Source organism: Tachypleus tridentatus, chromosome 7 (genome assembly GCF_004210375.1).
Source record: "Tachypleus tridentatus isolate NWPU-2018 chromosome 7, ASM421037v1, whole genome shotgun sequence".
NCBI classification, from domain to species: Eukaryota; Metazoa; Arthropoda; class Merostomata; order Xiphosura; family Limulidae; genus Tachypleus; species Tachypleus tridentatus.
This window is the reverse complement of record NC_134831.1, coordinates 69,108,713-69,135,806: the sequence shown is the minus strand read 5'-3', so window position 1 is coordinate 69,135,806 and position 27,094 is coordinate 69,108,713. Positions and strand designations below refer to the sequence as shown.

Below are 27,094 nucleotides of genomic sequence, written 5' to 3'. Positions count from 1 at the left end.
TATTATGTTTTCTCATTATTATTTTAAATTTACTCTAGGGTGTTCAAAAATAAGCATAATTTATTACTGTTACAACTTGCAATAATAATCAATTAATTCAGATTTGTTTCTACTTATAATTATTATTTTATTCAAGTCTTGTGAGAATAATTGATTAGATGAATTTACTTGATTTAATGATTCATCAAATGTCGTTAATCACTCAGCTCCAGTTAAGTCTATTTTTTTTCCTTGTGTCAAAGATATTGTTACAAAAAAATGGTCTTGGGTATTGTATTGCTAGCTATTATGAATATAATGATGCTTTGTAAAAATTGGATCTCTTGGTGAGTTGGGCAAATAACTAACATTTTAAATAAATACAAAGGAATACATGTGGTTTATCATTAGGGATGGACAATAAACATTTATTTGGTAATCCATTAATTAATGGATTAATTAATTCATTAGTTCTTACTCTTTCTTCCAGTAAGATAAAACAACAACAGAATGTTATGTGCTTGCTTTATTACTTTGTGAACCACTGTATTAACTTAACATTGACATTTTCATCTTGGTGAAAGAATCACTAATAAATGCATTGCTAATGTCACATGGAGATGACAACTTTGTTACCATTTTATTTGTGTTTGAAATAAGCAGTAATTTTACAATGATCTTGTGTAAATTAAATAAATTAATGATCAAATAATGAATACATTTTATTATTACAGGTAGGGGTAATCATGTTTTTGTTTAAAACGTCATGATTGTAATTATAAATGGTTAAGTCGTTAGTTAGACAATCTATGAATATAATAAAAAAAATGATAATATTCAATAAAAAATTTGAGTCATCAAAATGTTTTGTAGTCATCTATGCTACTTGTTAAACAGCAACTCAGTTAAGCGTGTCTAATTTTTAGATTCTTTGATTGTAATTTTTTAAAAAAATGTAGTATATCTATTAAGAAAATAAACTTACTAAATTTTAACAAAGTTACCTTTATTAAACTTTTAAATCTACAGTCATGTGACTTTAGTTGTTTTGTACTTCTTCTTTATTCTAATATAAATTGTAATAATAGATTTAATGGGAATAACGTTAATAGTGCTGTGAAAGAAAAGGATCTTAATGTTTTGGTTGATCAGCTTCTTAAGTCATCTGAGTATTGTGCTTTTGTTATTGGTAGGGAGGAAAAATCTTGTTGATTTATGGAAATACTGAACACAGTAATAAAGACATTACCTTTCCAGTGTATATACAAAACCCTATAACCATTTTTAAGCACTTTTACAATGTAAACCATTCTTTTTACATGTCAACTTGGGAATTAATGTGAAACCAATTTGGCACATCAGAAGCATTTTAAATATTTGATTACTTTTCAAAGGAGTGTTGCAGGTATGAATAATTTCCATTGTGCAATGTGGCAGGATTTGAGAATATTAGTTGTAAAGAGGTTATAAAGGATTTGTTAAAAAGTGTCAAAAAAAATCTATTGATTATGTAAAATAAAAATGTGATATGAAGATTGACTGATGAGAATAGTTAAAGTACATAGAACTGAAAAAATAAACATGAAAAATTAGGGTAAGTAAATAAGTATAAAGAGAGATTAGGGTAAATATAAATAATTGACACATAAGAATGTGAAAAATTCTGAAGGCAACCTGTTGTGGTAACCAACTATAGTGCTAGACAAATAAAGCTGTTATTAGCTTAAGATGATCTCTTCCCTGCAAAAATTTATTTTTGTGTCTCCCAATATTATCATTCTCACCATTTTAAATGTGAAACAAGATGATGCATCAACACTTGTTTAGTTCCCTTAACAATCTTAAACACTTCAGTTAGATCACCTCTAATTCTTCTTTGTTTTTACAGAAAACAAGTTAAGAAATCTTAACCTATCCTTATATAACTTTTTCCATTCTTGGTATCATCTAAGTAGCCCTCATGAAACCTTTACAATTCATTATCCTTTTTTAGGTAAGAAGCCCAATACTGGCACAATACTCTATGTGTGGCTTAATTTATGATCTATACATTCACATTATGACCTCTCTTTTATATTCAAATGTTTCTGCAGATGCAACATAAAATCATATTTGTCTTACCACTAGCAATATCACACTGCTTGGATGACTTAAGAGACAAGTCTACCAGAACACTAAAAAAAAAAAAAAGTTCTGTGATAATGCTATTAATTCCTATAAAAATGAAACTTGTAGTTCAAATTGAAATATCCCACATATATTACCAAGAACTCCTCAGTGTGGATTTCTGTATGGGGTGAGAGAACCTCCTAGGGAAGGTTCTGTTCTTTCAGTTTACCTCCTCTGGGATCCAAACTTTTGCCCACGTTTGCCATATGTAGTGACCCAGAAAGGGAAGGAGAGGATCCTGGTGGTTGAGGAGTCCAGCCTTAACACACTACTTTGGCCTTGACTTTCTGTAGATGGGTGGCCTTGAGGTGGGCCCCCCTTGGGTCAATTGGCTGGTCCACTTGGGCTAGAGTCAAACAAGTACCAGTGTTGGATGTTCTCAACAGGTGTTGTGAACATTGTTTCTGATGCTGGAGTTTTGGTATAGTGCTCACAAAACCCTGGAGTTGCTGCAAAATTCTTGTTTGGCATTGTAGTGCATCTCCTTGTAGAACTCCATGGTGGGTGGGGTCAGTTGGCACTAAAATATTCTTTTTTTTTTATTTATTATGGATCCTCCAAATAAAAACTTTTAAATAAAATAGTGAAAAAGCAGTCTATAGGTAAACGAAGATTCTGAGCAGCAAACTTCATCTGTAACACCTGTACCTCATTTTCTTATTACATTCTCATTCAGACAAACTTTTGGGGAAGATGTTTTCCTTTTTCATTCAGAAGGGACTAGAGGGGCTTTCTGGCTCTCCAAAGTCTGTAAAGAAGCTTCACTCTGGTAACGTATTGGTGGAAACATCCACATCTCAACATGGTGAACTCCTCTTGCATTCAAAGGCAATTGGGGATATGCCTATTGAGGTTACGTCTCATGCTACTTTGAATTTGTCACAAGGAGTTATTGTTGAGAAGGATTTGAAGAACATCCCAGAGTCTGAGATTCTTGCTGGTTTCTCCACTCAAGGAGTTTCTGCAGTTAGGCATATCTACACTCACAAAGATGGAATTACGATGCTGATCAATGTCCTCATTCTGACATTTACATCATCACATCCAACTGCCACCATCAAGGTAGGTTATTTTAATTGCAAGGTATGGCCATACATTCCACTCTCTCAGATGTTTCTAGTGTCAGCAGTTTGGTCACTCAAAGACATCATGTTGTGGTTCCATTATGTGTGCTCGTTGCAGTATCAAAGACCATGATGCCTATGAGTGTGAAATGCACCCTCATTACATCAATTGCAATGGCTTTCACCTGTCCTCCTTTTATTCTTTCTCTAAATAGTTGGAACAAAAAGAGGTGCAGCATTTGTAGATGATTCAAAACATTACTCACACTGAAACTCGAAAGTTGCTTTTCACCACTTCATCTCAGACGTATGCTGCTGTGCTTTGTTCCACTACTACAGACAGATCTCTCTGTGCCTGCAAAAGAATCATTCTCAAACCAAATGAAAAATCTTTTGACCTCCATGGTTAAATAAGTTGATGAATCAACTTCAACACCCATCTTTGTCCCTTATATACATTCCAGCAAATCCCAAGATTCATCTCCTTTGGTTCCAGGTACTGGAATTTCTTTGGGTATATCTTCTTCTCTCACCCCAAAATGTAAAACTATCATTCCTTCATATTCTCAGTTACTAGAATCCTCTTCCAACAACAAAGATTTGTCCAATCAATCCAGGGCAGGATCCATGGGGGTCGACAGACCTCCGTTGAGTAAAGACAATAAAGATAAAAGACGTGGTCATAAACAGGAGACCTCTCCACCCAATTTGCCTACACATAAATAAAAATGGTCATCTTGATATAATGAACTGTCGAGGTTAAAATTCTAATCTGGATGGCTTCAAAGCACTGATTGCTTTCTAACATCCTATGTCTTTCCTTACAGGAAACATGTCGATACAGTGACCTTTTGGCAGTGTTTTTTTGTACAGAAATGACAGGCTGTGTGATGAACAAGTGCAAGGAGGAGTGGCACTGTTGGTTGATCAGCATGTGCTCACTCTGTCTTTTCTACTCGACACACTCTTGGAGGCCGTAGCCATCCGTGTTTCCTTGGAGGCTGTAGCCATTCATATTTTGTTGGGTCATACTACCACTGTTTATTTTCTCTACCTGTTGCCTGGAGATACCTATGATCAATCAGCCATTGATGCTTTCATTGAACAGTTGTTGTCTTCCTTTTTAATCCTTTTGGCCTATAATGGATATCATCTCCTCTGGGGAAGTGCTGATATTAATGGGATGAGCCATTCTATAGAGCGTATGCTCTCTGATCACATCCTTTTTCTTTCCAGCAGTGGTTCTTATACTTATTTTCATGCATCTAATCTGTTCTTTACTGTTATTGATATCTCAATTTGCTCCCCTTCAATATTCTCCCACTTTTCATGGAGGGTTGACAATAATCCACAAGGCAGTGATCATTTTCCTATACGTTTGGGAAAGACTGGCCATGGTTGATGCCACCCTACCTGTGTGCCCCAGTGGAAGCTGGATCAGGCAGACTGGCCCTCTTTCAATGCTCTTGCAGAACTTGACCCTACCATCATCTGTAAGCCATCAGTAGACAACTGTGTGGCAGCAGTAACTGTCTATTATACAGGCAGCTGCTTAGTATATTCATAAAACCTTGACATGATTTTCCACAATATCCTTGTTCTTGGTGGAATCTTGCCTGCTACATGGCACAGAAGGCTCAAAAACTGGCCTGGACTTTTTGTATGTATTCCACACTCTTGGACCGCATTGCTTTTTAGCAGGCCCATGCACATGCTCAGGGGGTAAGACATCAAAGCCAGAAGGACTCTGGTATTAAGTTCACAACCAGCATATCTTCAACCACCAGTTCCAAAGTCATATGGAAAAAGATTCGAAAGGTTAGTGGGCAATGTAACTCTGTCCCCCTCTTGAATTTGCTCTCTGATTGCCAGGAAGTAGCTGATACCTGGAGCATTGCTGATACTCTAGGTGAAAGCTTTTACCAGGTATCTAGCATTTTTGCTTTATCCTCCACCTTCTTAGCCATCAAGATTCTGGCAGAGAGATCACCTCTTTCCTTTTGGGCTGATTGTTTCTATGACTGTAATCATACATTTACACTGGTGGAACTCAAACTGGCCTTTCATTGGTCTGGCAGTACATCAGTCAGACCTGATGCTGCTATATCTCTTTCCTGCTTTTCTTGCTGTTCTTCTGATTAATTTTAACCAGATCTGGCAGGAGAATGTTGGTTTTTCCTGATGCCTGGCACCAGGCTATTGTCCTACCTTTCTCTAAGCCTGGGAAGGATCCCAAGATTCCTTCAAACTACCGTCCAGTTACTTTGACGAGCTGTCTCTTTAGATCTTAGGATGGTTAATGCTTGTCTTGTTTGGTTCTTCAAATTAAACAACCTCCCATTATGGGTTCCTAAGATGGCACTTCACCATGGACCATCTGATTCAACTTTAAAAATCAATTACGGAAACCTTCCTCAAATGACATCTTGTATCAATATTCTTTGACATTGAAAAGGCTCATGATACAATGTGGAGGTATGGTATTTTGCAAGACCTCCATATAGATGGGTTACGTGGCTATTTGCCCATTTTATTAAAAACTTTTTTTAATGGTCAAGCGATTTCCCAGTTCGTGTGAGTTTGATATTTTCTTATTCTTTTCTACAGGAACTTGGAGTCCCTCAGGGCTGTGTTCTGCATGTCACACTTTTCAATATAAAGATTAATACCGTCACTGAACAACACCCTCTTACTGTTGCAAACGGGCTCTATGTCAATGACTTTCACATCTCGTGTCAGTTATTAAAGATGAGGTCTATTGAGCAGCAGCTACAGACTGTTCTCACTTGTTTACTGAAATGGACCACAGCAAATGGCTTTAAGTTTTCACCCTCTTTCTCTGAAACTGTTACATGCACTTTTGCTGCCAACGGGGTATTCACCCTGTTCCTGAACTCTGTATTAGTGAGGTTGTGCTGCCTGTGATCCCTGAGACAAAGTTCTTGGGGCTTATCTTTTACTGTAAGCTGACCTTTGTATCACACATCAAGTAGCTATGAGTTAATTGTGAAAGAGCACTGAACATCCTTCATGTCCTCTCTTCCACCACTTGGGGAGAAGATTGATATTATATGCTAAAGATATATTGTGCTCTTATTCAATCAAAACTAGGCTATGGATCACTGGTCTATGGTTCTGTCAGGACCTCAGCCTTAAAGATGCTGGACCCTATTCATCATCAGGGACTTTGGCTCTGCACAGGGTATTCTGCCCTTTCCCAGTTTAGAGATTATACACAGTCTCATGAACCTCCCTTGCACCTCTGCCTTTTGCAATTTCTTTTACTGTATGCTTTGGAACTTTGTTCTATGTCAAAGTATCCCACCTTGGGTTGTGTTTTCCTTTCTCAGTGGGCCATGCTTTTTTGGAACAGATGATCTGCCATTGCTCCTTTTGGCCTTCGTATCCAGGTGCAGTTGGATGAATTGGGTCTATCCTTGGATAACATTGCTGTATTCACTGGTCAGCTCATCCCACCATGGCTTTTTATAGTTTCCGTATGTGACCTATCTGTAAGTCATCTGAGTGAAGCAGACATTCCTGATTGGAAATACTGTCTGTTTTTTGCTGAACATCTTTCAATCCATCATTCTGTTCCTGTTTATAATTGGATGACTCTGTGTGCTCTGCCATGGTTTGTTGTGGTTCGGTGGTTGTGCACGTGCACAGAATCCCCTCTACAGCTTCTGCATTCTCTGCTGAACTGTACACCATTTCTCTTGCCCTGGATCACATAGAAGCTAATCATTACTCAAATTGCACTAGTTTTACTGACCCATGTAGTTCTCTTCTGGCTCTGGAGTCAATTTATGTTAGTTTTCACCCTGTTCTCACCAAGATTCAAAACTGACTGACCCATTTCCCTTGAACATCTACTTCTGTCCAGTTTTTCTGGATACCAGGCCACGTTGGTATTCACAGGAATGAGTTCCCTGACACCACAACTAAATCTGTCTGCTCTGGCACTTTCACTGCTGTGTCTGTTCTATATATGGACTATGGTCCTGTATTCAAGGCTTGGATCTATGCCAGTTGGCTGATGAATTGTGACCCAAGTGTTACAATAAGCCACATTTTACTGTCTTGCTGTTGTTACGATTATCAACGACAGCACCATTTTAAACATGTTCTGTCCCAAGGTTTATCCGTAACATGAGACAGTTTTATTGGTAAGGGTGGCACTGTCCACCTTAGAAATGTTTGTTTTTTAAAGGCCATTAATCTTTTTAATGCTACTTTGCTGAAGAGTTGATGTTTAAAAAAAAAAAGAGGATTTAATGCTATTTGTCTTTTATTAAAAAATTAAACTTTGTCTTCTTTTTACCAGATGTTTGATGCAGATGGCCTTGTTGCTTTGTGCCATAAAACACCAAACCAACCAGTCCTTCCTTTCACCTTGGGATCATCCCTTGTTCAGTCATCTTGTTGAGTTTGAGACTTCCCACATAAAAGAGCTATTGAATGGGTAGTGCCTATTCAGCTGGAATTTTACTCTCATCTGTTTATTGTCCCCAGAAATGTGGATCATTGGAGACTCGTTATAGATCTGGCCTGGCAGAATACTTTTTTTGAGACATCTTCTTCACTGGAGTCTTACCTCTCCTTTTAGTGTTTTTTTTTTTTTACTTGGGACTTTGGAGGACCTAATTTGATGTCACAGATGTCTATTTTCATATTCCTATAGTTCCTGAGTCATGTTGTTTTTGTTGGTTTGTCCACATGGCTGTGTCTTTTAATTCCACGCACTACCATTTAGTCTTGCTTCTTATGAGTTCTGTTAAGTGGTATGGTCTTTTCCACATCATACCCACCCACACTGAGTCTTTGGACTTATCATTATTTGGATAACTGGCTACTTCTCAGTACTTTACAGGCTCAGCCATTCACTCGCACATGATTACTTCTTCGAGAATCTGCTTTGGTGGGGTTTATAATCAAGTTGGAGGAGCCTGTTCTAATCCTCACACATTATCTTATTTATTTGGGGTTTTACTTCAATTCCCATCCCAGTAGGGTCCAGTCTTTTCCACTTTGGCTTTGGGTTTTTGTGATTACCTGCTCTATATCCCTATCTTCTTCTCTCATTGTGTAAGAGATTTTATCTCTTTTTGGGAATGTGGGCTTCCTTGGAAGCTTTCATTCTTTTTGGTCAGCTGCACGTGCATTTTCCTAAGTGAACACTTCTCGACTAGTGGAACTTCCTCCACAATCTCTTGGATTACCCTTTCTCTTTGGATCAGAGTCATCCTTGCTTAGTGGCTTGATAGTGAACTGACCATGAGGGGTTCCCATTCCTGTCTCATCACCACTCTCATCTGTTCATAGTTACTTCCTCAGTGGGTTGTGGGGTGTAACTGTGTTCCTGAGAGATTTCTTGTTGGTGGTCATTGAAGGTAAATACTTTCCATATGAACCTTCTAGAAGTTTTAGCTGTTTTTTGGGCTTTTTATTTTTTCCTCTTGCTTTTGTGGAGGTTGGTTGTTATGGTTCATTCCAAGAATTCTATTGTTGTCATCTATGTCACTAAACAAAGGAAAACCTAGCCCAGGTCTCTGTTTTTCAGAAACTTGACCTCCTGTACTGTACCCATGACTACAACATAATCTTAGCATTTCATGTTCCAAGGATTATGGATTTGATGGCTGACTGTTTTTCTTGTTCCAACCAAGTTCTCCCTGTAAAGGGGCTTCTTCAACTTCACATAATTCAGTGGATGTGTTTTCACATAGGAACATCGCATATAGATGCATTTGCCACACCCTGGAATTCCAAACTTCCTTCTGGTCTCCTGTCTCAGATCCCTCAGCTCTCAGGGTGGATGCATTCAGTCAGAATTGGAGAACCTTTGCTTGTATGCCTACTTTCCTATCAGACTAATTTCCAGGGTCATTCCCTTATCTGTACCCATTCTTGCCATGTTTTGCTTGTAGCTTCTTATTGGTGGTTTAAACAAGGTTCCCTCTGCTCTGGCCCTTACTGGAACAACAGTCCCTACTCTTATTTCTGTCCAGTTTGATTCTCCATCAACTGCAATCAGATGTATTTCTTCCCCAAATCACCAAACTCCATCTTCATGAGTAGCTTTTATGTGGTTCTTTGCCTCAGCTCATGGACCTACCTCTCATGTTTCTTTACTTGTCCATACCATTCAGCCTTCCTTCTTGGCTGTGTACCAGAGATGTTAATCTACCTTTGGATAGTAGTCCATTTACCATGGCTTTCACCCTTATGTTCGTCATCTGTCCCAGTTCTTTATGTAGTTGTTTGATCAGGGTTTGTCTGTGTTAACTGTTGCTGGTTATAGGGCAGCTTTGTTGAACAGTTCCCACAAGTTCTTTGCTTCCCCAATTATTTTAATCCTCTTTCATCTCTTTTTGTTTCATTTGGCTTCCATGTCCATTTTTTCTTCTGGATTGGAATCTTGTTCTTCATACCATGTCTGGTTCCTGTTTTGAGCCCATTGCTAAATGTTCCTCATACCATCTTTCTCATGTTTTCTTCTTGCTTGCTTGCACTCCTTAATGTCCCAATATTTATATCGGTAATTTTCCTCACACTCTTTACCATTACTCTTAAGTTATTCTTTATTCAGATTGGACCTTCCTCCTAAGACATATGCTATCTGTGAAGGTTTTGCCTTTTCTCCTATTTCCTTGCCTTTTGTACTTAATGTGTACTGATGTTCAAATTTTGATTATCTTCTGTGTCCCATTCATTTTCTATATTGTTATGTCTTGTACTGCCTCATTTCATGGTTCTTGTTCCCACTTTTTTATTCTGTGAAATCCCTCTTTTCCTAAGATATATCATCTATTACTCTTACTGGCTGGGTTTGTCAACTCAAAGACTGATGTATTCTGACTTGTTCATTGAAGGTTGACAGCTGCACAATGTTTCATCACACCAAATGTGTTATTTACCTATCTTTAGCTGCTCAGATCTGCAGACCTTTGAAGGAGATTATTCACACATGTATGCAGACAACTCTCAATATGTTTGTCATATGTCATCTGAATGATCTGGCTGCATCTTCTTTGTTCAGGTATTGTCTTCTTCCTTTGGCAATTCTACATACATCTATTTGCTTTTTGACTAGGGTATGTTGACATATTATTTATCTTATTAAGTTGATATACATCTTATTTCAAGATCCCACCTGGTAATAGGTATTACCTGGTAAGTTATGCCGAGTGTTATATCTGCGCATCAGTTCTGTTTTTGCAAGAATACCAGCCACTTATTCAGTGGTGTGTGTGTGTATTTTTTATTATTGCTGTCTCAAGTTTAGTTACTTGTTAAGAATTGTATGTTTTTTTATAACTTATTGATGTTGAGATTATAGAATGTTAAGTGAAGTTTATTGACACCAAGGAAATAGAATGAGCAGATTATTTAGTAATAAATGTTAAAATATTATGAGATGAGTGGGAAACAGCAGATACAGGTAATAGCAGAAGATAATAAAGTCATGGTCAAGGAAAAGTTCGATGTGAAGTTAACTGCCATAGAAGTGATTGGCCTAGCATTTAACTTGTTAGAGTAAGACAAAAAGTAGAAAAAGAGATAGAAGAACTTATTCTGTCAAAGCATGTTTGTAAAGTAACTGATAAGAAGAAGAACTTATTCTGTCAAAGCATGTTTGTAAAGTAACTGATAAGAAGAAGAACTTATTCTGTCAAAGCATGTTTGTAAAGTAACTGAATCAGCTTGAGTTCACTATGACAAAAGGAACAGGATATTTTGAAGAAAGAAGAGCAAATGATTACTGGAAGAGCAATATATGACTAAGAGAACTTGTGGCACAATTGTAAGTGAATGATGCATGGAATACTAGTGTGATAGAAATCAGAAAATGTAGTTTTGCTTGTTAACTAAAATTCTAAATTAACTGAATAGGCATGAGTGGAATTTTGACAAGAAGACAACTGTATAGTGTTTGATATCCATAAGATTTCTGTAGTATAAAGAATATGTTTTACATATGTTAAACTGGTTCTTAGTAAATAAATAGATGTATGTGTAATTTTGAAAACAAGTGGAGTGCATATTTATTTATCATTTAAATTTATCACTAATAAATCACAAACACCTTGTGTATAAGAGTTCTAAACTGTGTGTGTATTTATGTTATTAAGAACTATAAGTAAAAATCCTTTAATTGATAATTGGTGAACTTAACATCTGATTGTATTTAATAGTGAGAATGGAGGGAAAATGATTTAGATGTATAATTTTGGGACAGTAGGAATCCACTTAGAAAGGTTCTTCTTCTTCTTCTTCTTCTTCTTCTTTTTTTTTTTAAGAGAGTAATTTGTCTGGACTAGGTTGCATTTAAAAGCAGTGGATGTAGTAGACCAAAGGAAAGGCTTAATAAATATTTAAAGGTTAAAACTGCACTTGTTTTGTTTTTCTTTTAAGTAACTGTGACAGCCTTGATAGGCCAACTGATACCTTATTGCACATAAATTGTGTTATGTTGTATGTTCTTATTAAGTTTGTTCTACAAGACTGAAATAGTAAAACCTAATATTATTACATTAGGTGCATTCAGAAACTAACGTATATTCATTGATTGCTTAATACTGAAATGTATTCAAAACATTAAAAGAAACAAACTACATATATAAATGAAAAGTTTTGTGAAAGATTTGTATTAATAGTTGTGCATTTTAGGTGGAGTACATTGGTTATCTTCTTTTCAACCACTTGTAATATGTGGCCCATCAGGTTGTGGAAAAAGTACCTTGCTAAAAATCTTGATGAAGGAATACAAAAATTACTTTGGTTTCACTGTTTCTCGTAAGTATTCATGAATTTTTTTTTTTTCATAATACAAATTTCTGTACAAGCTTTTAATGAACATATTTGTTATACAACAATTACCTATCTTATGTATATTCTTATACACTTTTATTAGAGTAGATTTTTTTTTTGAACAATGAAATAATAATAAATTGAATTAAAAAAAGGCTAGAGTACAGTAGTTTGTATGAAGAGGAAAATAATCCTTTTCAGTGATTCAGTTTTAACTTGGTGAATGATTTAAGAATGTAAGTTTAAATCTTGTACGTGGTGAGTAACTTCAGTATACAATTAGACCTAGGAGATTTTATTAATTAATGGATTACCTTTCAGCAGCATTTGCATCCATTATTATCATATTAATTAATCATTGTAATCAAATTTACAATCATATTTATTAATATTATTTTTGATTATTCTAAAATTGTATTAAACATAATTCTGATTGTCAGAAACATAACCACCTACTGAAAATAATTTTCTGATTATCATTGTTTTCAATTATTGCAATAGTAAATTAATTGAAATTACAATTAAGTTGATTATTATGATGATCAGTTAATCAACATTATAGTTTCCCACTGTTGCTATTTGTGGTTATTCTTACTATTTACACCAAATGTGCTTGGCTCTTTGTTGTTATGGTAAAACTTCTAAGGCTATCTGCTGATGTCATTTATTTCAAACTGCTTACTGGAAGGAAAGCAACTTTTTTGGCAGAACTGCCATCAGTTTTATTTTGTTTGCTTGTATGTTCCATTGTTTGAGTAGTACCATAGTAATTGGTTTAAAGGGATTGTCAAATAACTGATTAGCGAATGCTACTAATTTAATTTTGTTGCAACAAATTTGAGTGTTTGTCATGTTTAATATTATTTAGAATAATAATTCTTATAATTATTAATTGAAGCAAAAAATTTTGCTTAGTAAGATTTTTTCTTTTTAGATACAACAAGAAAACCAAGGCCTGGGGAAGTTGATGGCAAAGGTATAGAAAACACTTTATATATCTATATGCACAAAACGGCTCGTTTGGGTTGAGAAAATATTTTACATAGAAGAGCGAACAACGTTTCGACCTTCTTCGGTCATCGTCAGGTTCACAAAGAAAGAGGTAACTGACCGGAAGCTGACCACATGTTTGAAAGGGGTTGTGTAACTGTGTGTCGAAATGTAGAGGCGGTATTAGATGTTTGAATATATAATTTTATTTATTTTATTATATTAATATAGGTATAAAGGCGTTCCTTTATATTGGTTTATTTTGGGTTTAAGTTGTTGTATAAGTAAGGCTTCTTTAATTTTGCATTTGTTTATGTTTGTTTCTTTATTTAGTATTTGAGCGTTTTCTATGGTTATGTTGTGTTTATTTGACTTGCAGTGTTCAAAACGTGTGAAGGTGACTTTATGTTCTTTGAATCTGGTTTAATATAGAAGTCGTGGCAGTTATCACATTGTATTTTATAAATAATGTTGGTGTTGTGTTTCTCAGTGTAGTTTTTACATAGTATAGACCTCAGTTTTGTGCCTGGTTTTGAATAAATTTGGTATTAACTGGAATGTCATATTTTGTTACTAATTTTTGCCAAATGTTGGTTATTTGTTTGCTGATGTCAGGAATATATGGTATACAGCAGTATATGGTTTCGTGGTTTTTTGATTCGTGAGCTGTATTTACTTTAGTTGGTGGTTGATTTTGCTTTTTGTCTAGGTGTGTGCGTATAATGTTTTCTACGGTTTGTGGAGGAAACTTATTGATGTTGATGAAGTATTGTTTTATTTTGTCTAATTCATCGTTAATTTTATCTGGTGAGCATAGTTTTATGGCTGTGTTTATTTGGTTTCTTAGTATGTTGAGTTTTTGTTTTGTTTCATGTGCTGAGTCCCAAGGAATGTATAGTCCAGTATGGGTGATTTTTCGGTGGATTTCTGTTTTGAATTGTGTGTCAGTTCTTGTAATTTTGAGGTTAAGAAATGATATTTGATTGCTTTTTATTCCTGTTCACATGTGAAGTTAATGTTGGGATGTATATTGTTCGCTCTTCTATGTAAAATATTTTCTCAACCCAAACGAGTCGTTTTGTGCATATAAATTTCTCAACAAGTGGGTTTCTCGACATCACTGACTTTATATATCTTATATACTTTTATATAAAGTTCATACATTAGATATAAACAACCATTATAATGTCTTATTAGCTGTTTAATTAATATGAAGCCCACTTGTATACGCATGTAGGAATATTTTATTTCATTAACAGAATTTTGTAAACCAGATTTTAGGCTCAGTTATTGGAGTAATCCTTATTACTTTTTGTAAATTTATAACCATGATTAAAAGTCAGTAGTTGGTTTTATAGTTTGTTTTTTTTTTTAACATAATTAACATTCAAACACATCTCATTTTACTTGAAAGCCTGAATATTTAGCAAACTACACCACTATATAGCAGTAGCCCAACTTCTAGTGCATTTACATATTACTTCTATTATGCATATGTTACAGAAGAGTTGGATTCATAAATTCTGAAAATAAATTACCTTGTACTTTTTAAATGAAAATCACTGAGACCATGCACTGGTGTGAATGATCAAGACATTTGAGAGACTACCTACAAAGATTTGTGGGAAATTTTAAGTATCTTAATACGTCATGTTGAGACTTATGCATTTCCAGCAGTTGTTTAATACAAATAATTACTGAATGAAGTTTAGCCAAATAATAAAACTTCAGCTTGAATTAATTTAAACTGCTATGAGAAGTTTAGGAACAATGCTTAAAAAAGAGAAAAGATGGACTCAAACTTTTATTAAACTCCCAGCTGCTTAATAAGAGTAGCAGTCAGTTTCACTATAAATTTACTAGTGATTGGTAGTAATTGTTAGTCTCTGCAATTGATGCTATAATAAATACAAGATATTAAATTTTGTTACATCAGGTTTTCTTTGTAAAATTTATTTGAAATTGTATAGTTAGTAAAAACACAAACATGATGTTGTCCAAAAGAAAATTTTATGAGTTGTGATTCCATTTTATAAATTTAAATTATATTATATTATAAATCACATGTATTTGATATTAAAATTTATGTAAATGTAGTGGTACTGCTGTTGTATGTCCATGTAACTACTTGTGAATGGATTTTGACACAAACTACTAAACACACACACACACACACACACACACACACACATGTTAAGATAAACATGCAAATTTGTGGTTTTGACGTTTTGTGTATTTATAGATTTTGTGTTTTTTTTGTTTTTACAATTACATGTACATGAAGCAACTTTTCATGTTCTAAGATAACTTGTCATTAATCACTAAATTGCATAACTTCCATTTAGAGAACAGGTACTCCTACTAAAATAGTTCAGTTGTTATTCCAGAAATTCATCATATCCAGAATTCTTGATAATAAACAAGTAAGGATATTTTTAAAAGTAATTTTGTTTACAGATTACCATTTTGTGACTAGACATGAGATGCAACAAGCTATAGAAAAAGGAGAGTTTATTGAGTATGTTGAATATTCAAAGAACCTTTATGGCACGAGGTAAGATCTATGATCTGACAATGTTAAAATTGAAAGTTGAAAGTTAAAAATGTTTAGTTTAAAAAAGAAAAACTTTTGGATACCAGTTACTTTTTTAGTACAATAGTAACTTACAATACCACTTTCCATACAGTGGAGTTAAAGTCTTCGTATGGTGATTTTTTACAGAGTTACATTTAAAATTTAATTAACTTCAGTGTTGTGATAAACTTGGAAGAAAAGTAGTTTATTATTTGTTGTTCTATATTATCTAAGTTCAGAAGGTAGTAATTAAACAAATTCTCAACCTTCACTTTTCTGTGCCTAATTTTGTACATTTTAATTTTAATTTTCATACATTTTCATTATGTGGGTTTCAGAGAGTCCAAGTAATTTGAAACATAGGGAGTAGGTAATGATGAACTAAATATAAATTTTGAACTTTCCCAATATGCTGAGATACCAATAAATTTGTCATACCAACCAGAAAGGCTCCTCCCATCTTATCAAAGGCATGAATTAATTTATGTATGTCACACATTGACCAAATAATTAATAGAATGAGTCTTTTTCTTTACCTTTCTTTTGCCTTAGGTATATGTTGACAGTTAATCTAAAGTCTTTGCCTGTGGTGGTCATTGTTCAGTTCCAAGCTGCTAATGGAAGTTTTTTGGAATAGATGTATCTTAACTAGAAAGCCAGTTAAATTTTACTAATTTTGGGACATTCTATTTTAGTACCTGGTATGTTTTTCAGTGTTTTAAAATGCATATTTCAAAGCTACATTAATATTTTTTAATAATAAACATGATTATTTAAGCATGTATATAAGTTTAAAAATGGGCATTACTAAATTTATTCTTTATGTATGTTTTTTAATTTGTATTTGTTTTAAATGGAATTAACTAAAATGTTGAAATTGAAAGGTTAGGTAACAAAGTAAAATAATAAGTTTTATGAGCTTAGAAATTCATTTGAGTTCAAAACTGAAGATTAAACTTTATAACTGGATTGGTTTGGTTACTTTATCTATATATAATATATGTGTGTGTGTGTGTGTGGGGGTGAGTCTTTATGAATTAATGTTTTCATAATGTAATAAACATCATTTTCTCTGAAACAAAGTCCAGCTATAAAACAGTTGAAACTGTGAAGATGCTTGAGTTGAAGATCTGGTGACAAATAATACATTTCAAGAAGTTAAAGTTTTAGTAATTGTATTTCATATTTTTAACTTTTTAGTTTTTTTAAATTGATTTTACTACAAGAGTTGTTTCGCAGGTTATGAAAATTAAATATGTAACCTTATGATGAAAAAAGTATTTTTTATTCTTAGCATGAAAATCACTTTTTAATCAGAGTGACTCAGTAAAGGGTTTGTAAATTCACAAACAGCAGAAATGCTTTATTACAAAACCTGATTTTTTGTATACAGTTATCTCGTAATGTTTATTAGGAGCTTGACAAATTTGTATAAGATAAAACTAGTAAATTCTGAGCTATGTAGTAGTAGTAGTTTCATACTTCCAAGGAGGGTCTACCCACCTTCTCTTGGTATTGAAAGAGTTATTGTAACAAACTCTTATAATTAAAGAACAAATTATGTCTTGAATTTGTACACACACATTTATCTGCCATACCCATACTTCATGTTTTGAGTTATGAGTTAATTTTAATGACAACTTCAGCCTAGCAAATAAGTAGCTTCAGGTGAATTTCAGTTCTGGCTTGTAAGCAAAAAGACAAGGGGAAAACACATGAAATTTATATTTAAAATATTTAGTTTTACTATTGTATAAGACAATTTATTTGCAAGTTTGTTCTATGTAGTTTTAAGTAAATTATATAAATTAATTGCTAGATACAGACATTACACTTTTTACTTTGAAAATGTAAAGTTTTTTTTTTTTTTTCTATACCACCATTATTACTTCTATGTAACTTTTATTTATGACAACTTTTAGAATATTTTTGCATATAACATTAAACAAACTGTATACAATATTGTAGTTTAAATCAAAATATGTTGCAAATGTTATTAGATTTTAGTAAACAAAATTATGCTCTTTCCAGTAAAAATGCAATAAAAGCTGTACAAGAAAAAGGACTGGTTTGTGTATTGGACATAGAAGTAGAAGGTGTAAAGAAGATAAAAAAAACTGACTTAAATCCAAGATATATTTTCATCAAGCCACCTAGCATTGATGCTTTGGTAAGTATTAGAGAAGTTGCATATAGTTGTTGTTAGGCTTAACATGATTAGTTAGTAATAAAACATCAAGAGAACTTGTCTGGATCATCTTAAATGAAGTCTGTTAAAACATTCATAGTATTTTATCTGCATAATCATTGACTAAATGATTTTCAACTCTAGATGTATCTTGTTTATGTTACTATTGTGTTTCATATATTATGTGTTTGTGCCTGTGCATTTTCATGGTGTTATTTCTTAAAATTTGAAGAAATCTTGCTGGGCACAGGTCTGCTTAGTTTCTTGTGCCACTTCTACATACACAGATTCACCCCACTTTTCTTCTGTCCTAGTTTCACTTTGAGATTGATTGTTGAAAGCAAGAGCATTAGTGTCATCAATGTTTTTTTTTTTTTTTTTGCTAGTTGTTTTGGTTGACGAGAAATGCACTCTTCAACACTATAGGTTGAATTCTCTACTTGGTTTGGACTAAAACCATTGATTAATACCTTAACTGCTCATATGCTGTTCATACTCGTGACATTCAAGGTTAGGTATAATGAATGTTTTTTTTATATTCTTTACACACATTATGTACAATAAGTATCAGTCCACTAAAGTCATTGTGAGGAAGCACGGAATATTTAGCTATCTGTCTTCATTACTGGTTTAATTTTTATGTAGTTTTTATTTTGATCAAAAGTTTATTAATAAACTTACTCAACGATATAAATTTACCACTTCTCTGTAATAGGACTATCATACTTTAAAAAAAAAACCCATAAAAACCTAATAATTAAAGAGCCAATGTAGTGAGAATTTTTTGAGTCACTGGTATTAGGAGGGAAATGTAATTATTACATCAAGAAGTTATTCTACAGTGTTCTATAAGTTCATTTTTTATTTCATACTGCATTAGTGTGCAGATTGTTGTGTTTTATAGTATTTACATAAAATGAGGTACAGGTAAATTATGAACAATAGCTTGGTTTTTAGATGTTTAAAATAACTTTCACAGAAAGAACGGTTGCAAAAAAGAGGAACCGAGACTGATGAAATTATTAATGAAAGAATTTGCAGAGCAAAGAAAGAGCTGGAGTATGGTATGTTTTTTCTTCATTGGTTATAAGATTTATTACATTTCTTAGTGATTTTAAGAGTTTTCACTGTTTTTTTTTATTTTCTTTATTTCTTGCAGAGTTATGACAAATGTTTTTTTGTTAGCAGTGACAGAGCATGTTAAGTATATCATCATCATCGACTGCAACACATAATAAATGTTGTTGATTACTAAAGATATATCAAATGCTTTATGATACATCATGTAGTTTTTAGTAAGCTGTAGGAATATAATATTTTTTCACATTCTTGATGTTTGAAATGAAACTAAACCTTTTTATTGTTGTTATTCACAGGTGAAATCCCAGGGAACTTTGATACTTCTATACTGAATGACTGCTTGGAAGATGCTTACAAAGAACTAAAAAACTACCTTAGGAAGGTACAAACAGCATTTGGTTTCTTAAAGATAATTATATTGAAGAAAAAGTCAGTTCCCAAGATTGTATAAATGTTTGGGAAATGTATGACACTTTGAAATGTAAATAAGTATTATTTTTATTTTTGTACAATTTGGTGTCAGAAATTAACGGTTTAAAAAAGTAAACATTGATAATGGTTATATTTTTTGAACCAGTAATGTCAAAATTGGAAAATTAATATCAATTATTTCTTTCAAGTAATTGTTTTAAAACCATGGTTTCAGTCATTTTTGTATAAATTTTAGCTTTAGCCATAGCAAATAAATGCAGCTACATTTTGGTTAAAAGATATGAAAATCTAAGTGAAGAAAAATAAAATTAAAGCTGTAGATAAACTAAAAACAAGATAAGTTGTTTTTTTATGAAGGAGGGCTAAATGACTTTTCAATAAATTAGTAAAAATATTGACTGTTTTATCTTTTCTGTCTTTTAAATGTTGTTTTCGTTTTTTTTTTAAATAATATCTGATTTAAAATTACTTGTTTACAGATATTATTTCTGGTAGTCTGATGTAATTTGTTTCTTTATTACAGTGTGGAGTTCTTGACAGCAATCTTCATGAGCAGTAGTCTTTGGATAAGATTTTCGAATTCTTAAAGCTCAAAGGTTATAAGAAAACTAAATATCAGATCTGTAGATTTTTGGTGCAAATCAGAATCGTAACTTTTATAAACCAGTTTTGCATTTTGCATATTTTTATTTAATTATCATCTTATTTTTTGACATTATCTGTGTGGCAGGTTTTGTTTACTGTACTATAAAATGAAGTAATTTTGACAATTTTAATGTATGTAACTTTTAGTATTTACTAGGACTATTTGTGTTCATTTTCCTCTATTCAATTTGCTTACTAAAGGTGAACTTTTTTTTTAGGTCTGTTTAAAACTAATAAGTATCTGTGAGCATTTTAGTTTTTTTTTAAGTAAATGTTTAATAAAATCAAAAGAGTACAGCCAAGTTATTCTGCACATCCTAATGAGACTGAAATTAATTAAACACCAAGCTATGAAAAATATCTCGTCACTGATACACTAGAATGATCTTAGCTAAAAAGGTTCAACTTACTATACTTCATTTATATATGTTTTTAGATAATTCCTAGCTCTTGTATTAAATGTAACTTAATACTGAACAGCTTGGGATCTAAACTTTTTCCTACATCTTTTTACTGGTGGGATTCTCTTTGTGTTACTCCACACGGACTAACTGGCTTGTTTTGTTAACATATTACTTAATGCTTTAGTGATTCATAAATCTGAGTAATTATTAAATTTGTTATTTTGATATAGGTAAATTTCCTAGTTAATGTGAAGGTAGAAAATATTACTACACAACATTTGCACTTTTTGTTATTTTCCCAGTACTGAAATGCTCGATAATAAAGATGAAATTTCTTGACACTGAGCTTCTTTATAATTTGTATATTTTTTCACGTTTGTGTAATTTTTTTCATAAACATTGAGCTATGTTCCTTCAACACATTTAGAAAATGGTTGTCAGTGGTTGTCAAACTACTATGTACAGTTTTTTTTGGTACCATTATGTATATTTGAATTTGCTTCTTTTGTATGTTGAGATAAAATATTTTCAGAATTGACTAACCCTGTATACATTTCTAAGTATGGAGGTGTAAATGTGTTTTCTTATTTTCTTTCCCTGTACAAACGTTTGCATGTAGTTCCTTCAGAAGAGTTATTAACTGTGATGGTTTTTGACACTTCATTTATTATCCATATCTATAAAATTCCATAAGTTGGAATGCAGATTAATGTTTTTAATTTTCTTGTGAAGGATTTAATAATAAATCTAAAATAAAACAAAAAATAAAATATTAACAGATTATCGTTTTATCATTTGCCAATTTATTAAGTTAAAACTTGGCCTTTTGATTTGGTTCTTTTAGGCCCACATTTTTTCATAAATCCTATAAAAAAAAATTTTTTCCAAAGCATCATGAACAGGTGAAATCAGACTTGATGATGAGATGCAGAATTTCACTGAAGAGCTTGTTTTACTACTGATGGGAAATGAAACAATTTTTTGGGGTCATTGGCCAAAGTTGCATCCTCATGATTGAATGTATTGTTATGAGATTTTAGCAAAAAATAACTTGATTTTCAAAATAATTAACAGAAATAGATTTTTGTTAATTCTGTTATTCCAGTATACATGCTTTTATACTGATAGACTTTTGTTAACCTTAGTTTTTAAGAAAGTTAGTTTAAAAACATCTCATTGATATCATAACGTTGTACTTTATTTTGCAAAGTCTTTATATGAGGTATTTTATTAGACTTCATAAAAAACTTCATGTCCAGGATATGAAGTAGAAATTTAAAAATCTACAAATATGAAAGTGTTATGGATGAACATTTGCTCCTCCTGAGAAAAGAAAATCTAATATCTTATTTTGTGAGGTAAAATGTCAGTGGGATATAATTTCAATGTGTTGCATGAGGTTACAGTTACTGATGACATTTTAAAAATAAGTATGAGAACATTTTTCATTAGTTGCACCTGTAAATAAAAATTTTTTGTGCTTATGTTAGTACAAATCATAAATATACATAGATATCAAAACATAAACTTTATAATTTCATTGTATTGGTTATTGGTTAGACAACAATTAGAGTATTGTCTTCAGTTTTAGGCTTCTTACCTTAAGAAAGACATTGAATTGTTGGAAAGAGTTCAGAGGATGGCTATTAGGATAATACTTGTGATGGCAAGATCGTCATATGAGGATAGTTTAAGATCTCTGAAAGTGTTTTCTATTAAAAACTAGAAGGGTTAGAATGGATCTGCTTAAGAGATTATTAAGGGAACCGATTGTATTAAATAGAAATTTTTGCAGGGTTGGAGTTATCTTTAGCCAAGACAGTTTTATTTTTCCAACAAAGTTGTTGGACCTTGGAAAGGGTTACCTTCAAATATGGTGGATGTAATTAATTTGGGAGGATTTGGAGTTAATGGAAGGCTTGATAAGCATTTGAATGATTCAGGCTGGTTTCTAGTATTTTATTGTCATTTCCAAATTTAGCTTAGTGGATGATATTGCCAAACCTTGTTATCCTTTCAATTATACTATTAGTATTTATTTCTTAAATGTTATTTTACATATATCAGTGGCAGCCATGTGGGGTGTGCAGGCTATGCTGTGTACAGGAACCCATGTACATTCAGGAGTCCACTAAGCCCTAATCCAATTAACTTTTAAAATGTCTGCTAACGAATAGTGGCCAGCTAGAACAGCGAAGTTTTTGTGAAGTCAGCAGCTGGCCACTGTTGTTTTGATAGTCGCCCTACATTTGTTTTAGGAAGAGGGAGGAAGGCAAAATTTATCCCACATACGGGACTACAACTAAGTATGGCTGCCGCTGGTATAGTAAAAGTGTGGATTACAACTTATGTCAACGCCATATGTTTACTCAAGATTCTTAAATTTTAAATTTTTATATGATTTAATCCAATTCTTTGCCACATGAAGGTGTTCAACTTTATTCTTCGTTTTTATGGTATTTTTAAGTATAGGCATTTTTCTGTCTTTTTTGTATTGATAATTTATAAAGTATAAGATTAATTATATAGTTTTAATTAATGCCGGTAACCATACAGGGAAATAAAAAAAAATGTTTTGAAGAACAAAACGGTTCTTAGCGATGTCTGTTCAAAAGTTATCAACGACGTAAAAAAAATCTAGGTGATGTATGGACCAGTGAATTGACGAATCGTGACAGACTTCATAAACATGGCTACAAGTGCATACTATTTTATTTCCTTTTTTGTAAAATCTATGTATGTAAAGAGGAACATTCTTTTGTTTTGTAATTGATTTTTATTACAATAACCGATAAGTAATGGGTGCCCGCAGAAATATTTTCTAGTGGCCGAAGCTGAACGTGTTTGTAGTGTTATTTGCTTGTACAGCGTAAATTATCAGAATAATAATAAAAAAGCGATATGTCTGCTGAAACGCAAATTTAGTTTTAATAAAAAAGATATTAAAAATATTTAATTTAACTACATTTACATCATAATACGTGGAATGTTTTGTGAAACGTAAGAGGGCAATTTCCCCTTCTTCCCTCTGGCTGCGGGGGCCCATGTGATCAATGTCTTAACGTAAGTAGAAAGAAAGCTGTTGCCACTACCATTTTGTTTTGTTTTATAAGCTTTGTTTTTTGAAATATTAAATTATGTGTAGTTTATTTTATGACTGTTTGGAATGATCCAGTAGGAAACAATAAACATGCTCTCTTGAAGAAATGCACGTTGTTTTTATTTTCATTCAAAAGACAAACTTAATTAGTTCTAAAACTTGAGGCCCGGCATGACTAGGTGGTTAGGGCGCTTGACTCGTAATCTGAGAGTCGCGGGTTCTAATCCCCGTTACACCAAACGTGCTCGCCCTTTCAGCCACGGTGACGTTGTTATGTGACGTTCAATCCCGTTGGTAAAAGTTTCTAGTTTTGCACTCCTAAATTAGGGACGGCTAGCGCAGACAGCTCTCGCATAGTTTTGCGAGACAATTCTAAATTAATTAAAACCTGAACATTGAGTATCCTTAAACTTTTTTTTTTAAGCTAAGACAACTTGCTTTGGTTCTGACAGTATGTACCGGTATTTGGAAAAAAGACTATTATAAATGTTTCTCAATTGTTATAATTCTATATATTACATGACACATCAAAATGTTTTTAACGATTGCGTTAAAAAAACAAAACGACAACAAACCATTGTTCAGTTATTTATTATTTAGTCTGGAGAGGGGGATTGAGCAATTGATCGATACATTTTGAATATGAAGATAAGACTCTGCCTGATCTATGATTTTGTTATTACTTTTCAATCTTATTTTACCACTTCCTGTCTGTCTATATATCTATATACGTGTTTTTTTGTGTGTGTGTATATATATATATATATATATATATTTTCGCCATTATATATGCCTTAAAAGCAATTTTCTCTCTTATCTCTAAAGTACTGCTTCACCATTACCAATTCTTTTAATAATCTGAAGTACTAAAATGTGTCGTTAGCAAGTATCTCTCTTTCATTTTACTTCTTTTCACGGTTAGGCGTAATCTAGTGGTTAGGTACGCACTTCAATACTATAAACCCGAGAGGACTATGACATGGGTTGTTAAGTCCACGTGTCGTATAATGTGCCGTTATACGGAACTACCAGACTGGCTCTTTTTAAAAGACATCTGTGATCAGAATCTACTGATACCAGCAGCCGAGAGGGAATATGTTTGCCACCAAGGGGATACTGCAGACATAGTTTACTGGCCACAGATACAACATAAAAGTTTGGACAATCTTGTAAAGTAGAAGAAACATTGTCCCAACTGACTCATTCATTCGACAGTATTTGAGACTCGACTTTTTCCAATTATACTATGATAGACAACAAAAATAAAATATAATACAGTGTACTAGCTGACAGACAATATATACCCCCTTCCCTCCGCCCAAACGCAAACAGGAAAGCGCGACTTTACTAGTGCTTATAGCATAAGTATGATGAATAGCCATAAGTGTGTGATATAATCCCATGGAAATCATTTATTATCTGTTTACTGATGAGGGGATGTTAAAAATAACACAAGGCCCTTAACCCTACTTGGTTTTACTGATAAAGCAAACTGCTGGGAATGGTGTTATGTTGTGTTTGGATGTAGCATACTCATGACAAATGTCCAGTCCTTTGATGTTTTTTTAAAAGATGTAATAATAATAATAATATCCAGCGTTTCCTTGAATACACTTACCGATCGATGTTGCCTTTTTTTTTTTTTATCAGGGCGATTAATGGTCTTTCCAATAAAATAATGTAGCAGTACCTTGAAAAGTTTGTATTTTGAAGTTCATGCATAGTTACAAGAGGGTTACATGCACTAGCCGTCCCTAATTTAGCAGTGTAACACTAAAGGGAAGGCAACTAGTCAACACCATCTACCGCCAACTCTTGTACTGTTTTACCAACGGATAGTGGGATAGCTCGTAACATTATAAAGTCCCTGCGGCTTTAAGGGCGAGAATGTTTGGTGTTACGGGGATTCGAGCACGTGGTTTTCGGATTACGAGTGGAGCGCCTTAACCACTTGGTCATGCCGGGTCTATACACTGAAAAGGTATTCCACGAAATTTGGGTAGTTCAAATGATTGGTTGAACATCACATCGCCCACTGTGATATATTTCTCGAGTCGCACCGTTATCAATGTTATCCTCTCCTTGCAGAATGATCCAATCCATGTTATAATAAGATGACCAGGTATTGTAGATTTGTAACTTATAATACTCGCAATTACGCTTATATTACACTGAACGAACCTCTACAAAACATTTAGAAACTTATTTGTGTATTTCAAAATTATATCTAATTCTGTTTATCATTGTATTTATTTTTTACCTGATATAGATATAGACATTTTACAATTCTATTCTGTACACTCCATGTTTAATTGTAGTTTTAAGTTTTAAAATAACTTTTGTTAAACAAGTCGAACACGTATATCAACCAAGAATAATATTTCTTTTGGAAAGTGCTTCTTCTCAGGGTAAGAATTCGAATGAGTGATTAATTAAAATTTGTTAATTTACAGTCAGGCGATAAGGCTTCGTTAGTATTTAATCGTTGATTCTCTAAATGCGGTGAGTTGGAAGGAACACAGTAAGTTTTGAAATTTCATTAAAATTGTTGACGTAGTCTGTTGTACAAAAGTTTTAGAAGTTATTGGTATCTAGAAACGATAGATACACTCACTTTATAAAATACAAATTGCATTAACGTTTTTATAAATGTTACTTGTCGTGTTTAGTAGGATATCAATGATCGATTTAAGGTTGCTTTGAGACATTGGTTTCACTTCATATAGCTTTGTGGGCAATAACAACAAAAGGAATGAGTTACATAACCTAGAACCATTAGTTATTTTCGTATAGCCTGATCAAAGAATAATTTATTTAAGTTTGTAAAGAAAGTGGTTCTCTTCATTTCGTTAGATCACATAGAATAGTTTACATATTTCCTGGGCCCGGCATGGCCTGGTGGTCAGGGGCACATGCCTCGTAATCTGAAGGTCGCGAGTTCGAATCCCCGTCATACCAAACGTGTTTGTCCTTTCAGCAGTGGACATTATAATGTTACAGTCAATCGCACTTCGTTGGGGAAAGAGTAGCCCAAGAGTTGGCGGTGGGTAGTGACTTTTTAATATCTGATTTAACCTGACTGGTTTTATGCTTATGAAGAAGATTAGATTCTATATTTAATACTTCCAAGGCTTAGTTGGCCAATAAACCATATACCTCATAACAGGGGTCGTTCAATGATAAAATATGCACACTCTTCTTTACATTTGTTTTTATCTTTGCAACAATCTCTTGGTTGCTATACTGTAACCATTCTCAGTTTCTTCCTGTATTTTTTTTGGGGAAAAATTTAATCTGAAAAAAACAACACAACTTGCATGTTACAACGTAAAATAGGTCTTTATTGATACTTCACCAACCGACCAGAAGAATATCCACTGAACAATATGTTAAAACAACTTATGCCTTGAAAATTTATAGCACAATTGTTAGCACCCAAAGAAATCCACGTGGACCAAGACACTAACTTCAGCAGTCAGTTATTTTCCTAGTTGAGGAAAGTGTTGGGTGTAGTAGAGATATGCAGCTAACCATACCACTACTATGATGAGACAATAAGGGGATGAAAGTTTGAGCATGGAAGCAATGTGACTCTGGATGGACTGGTCTTTATCTTGTTCTTTGACGACTTACTTCATGAAATTATGAGTTACG

At 33.2% G+C, this 27,094-nt stretch overlaps 1 protein-coding gene across 6 annotated transcripts in view; it reads left to right on the top strand.

Moving 5' to 3' along the window:
* Nucleotides 1–23,547, top strand: part of LOC143255905 (guanylate kinase-like) — a 33,172-nt gene extending 9,625 nt beyond the window's left edge. For 4 of the 6 annotated variants that reach the window (XM_076512305.1, XM_076512302.1, XM_076512303.1 and 1 more), the window contains 8 exons: nt 11,886–12,011; nt 12,961–13,002; nt 15,474–15,570; nt 17,623–17,761; nt 18,206–18,289; nt 18,759–18,843; nt 19,156–19,241; nt 19,815–23,547. In XM_076512305.1, the coding sequence (XP_076368420.1) occupies nt 11,886–12,011; nt 12,961–13,002; nt 15,474–15,570; nt 17,623–17,761; nt 18,206–18,289; nt 18,759–18,843; nt 19,156–19,241; nt 19,815–19,850 (695 nt within the window). In that variant the 3' untranslated portion in view covers nt 19,851–23,547. The remainder of the gene's footprint in view (nt 1–11,885; nt 12,012–12,960; nt 13,003–15,473; nt 15,571–17,622; nt 17,762–18,205; nt 18,290–18,758; nt 18,844–19,155; nt 19,242–19,814) is intronic. The other 2 variants (XM_076512304.1, XM_076512306.1) reach the window with 1 other exon arrangement.
* The last annotated feature ends 3,547 nt before the right edge of the window (nt 23,548–27,094 follow it).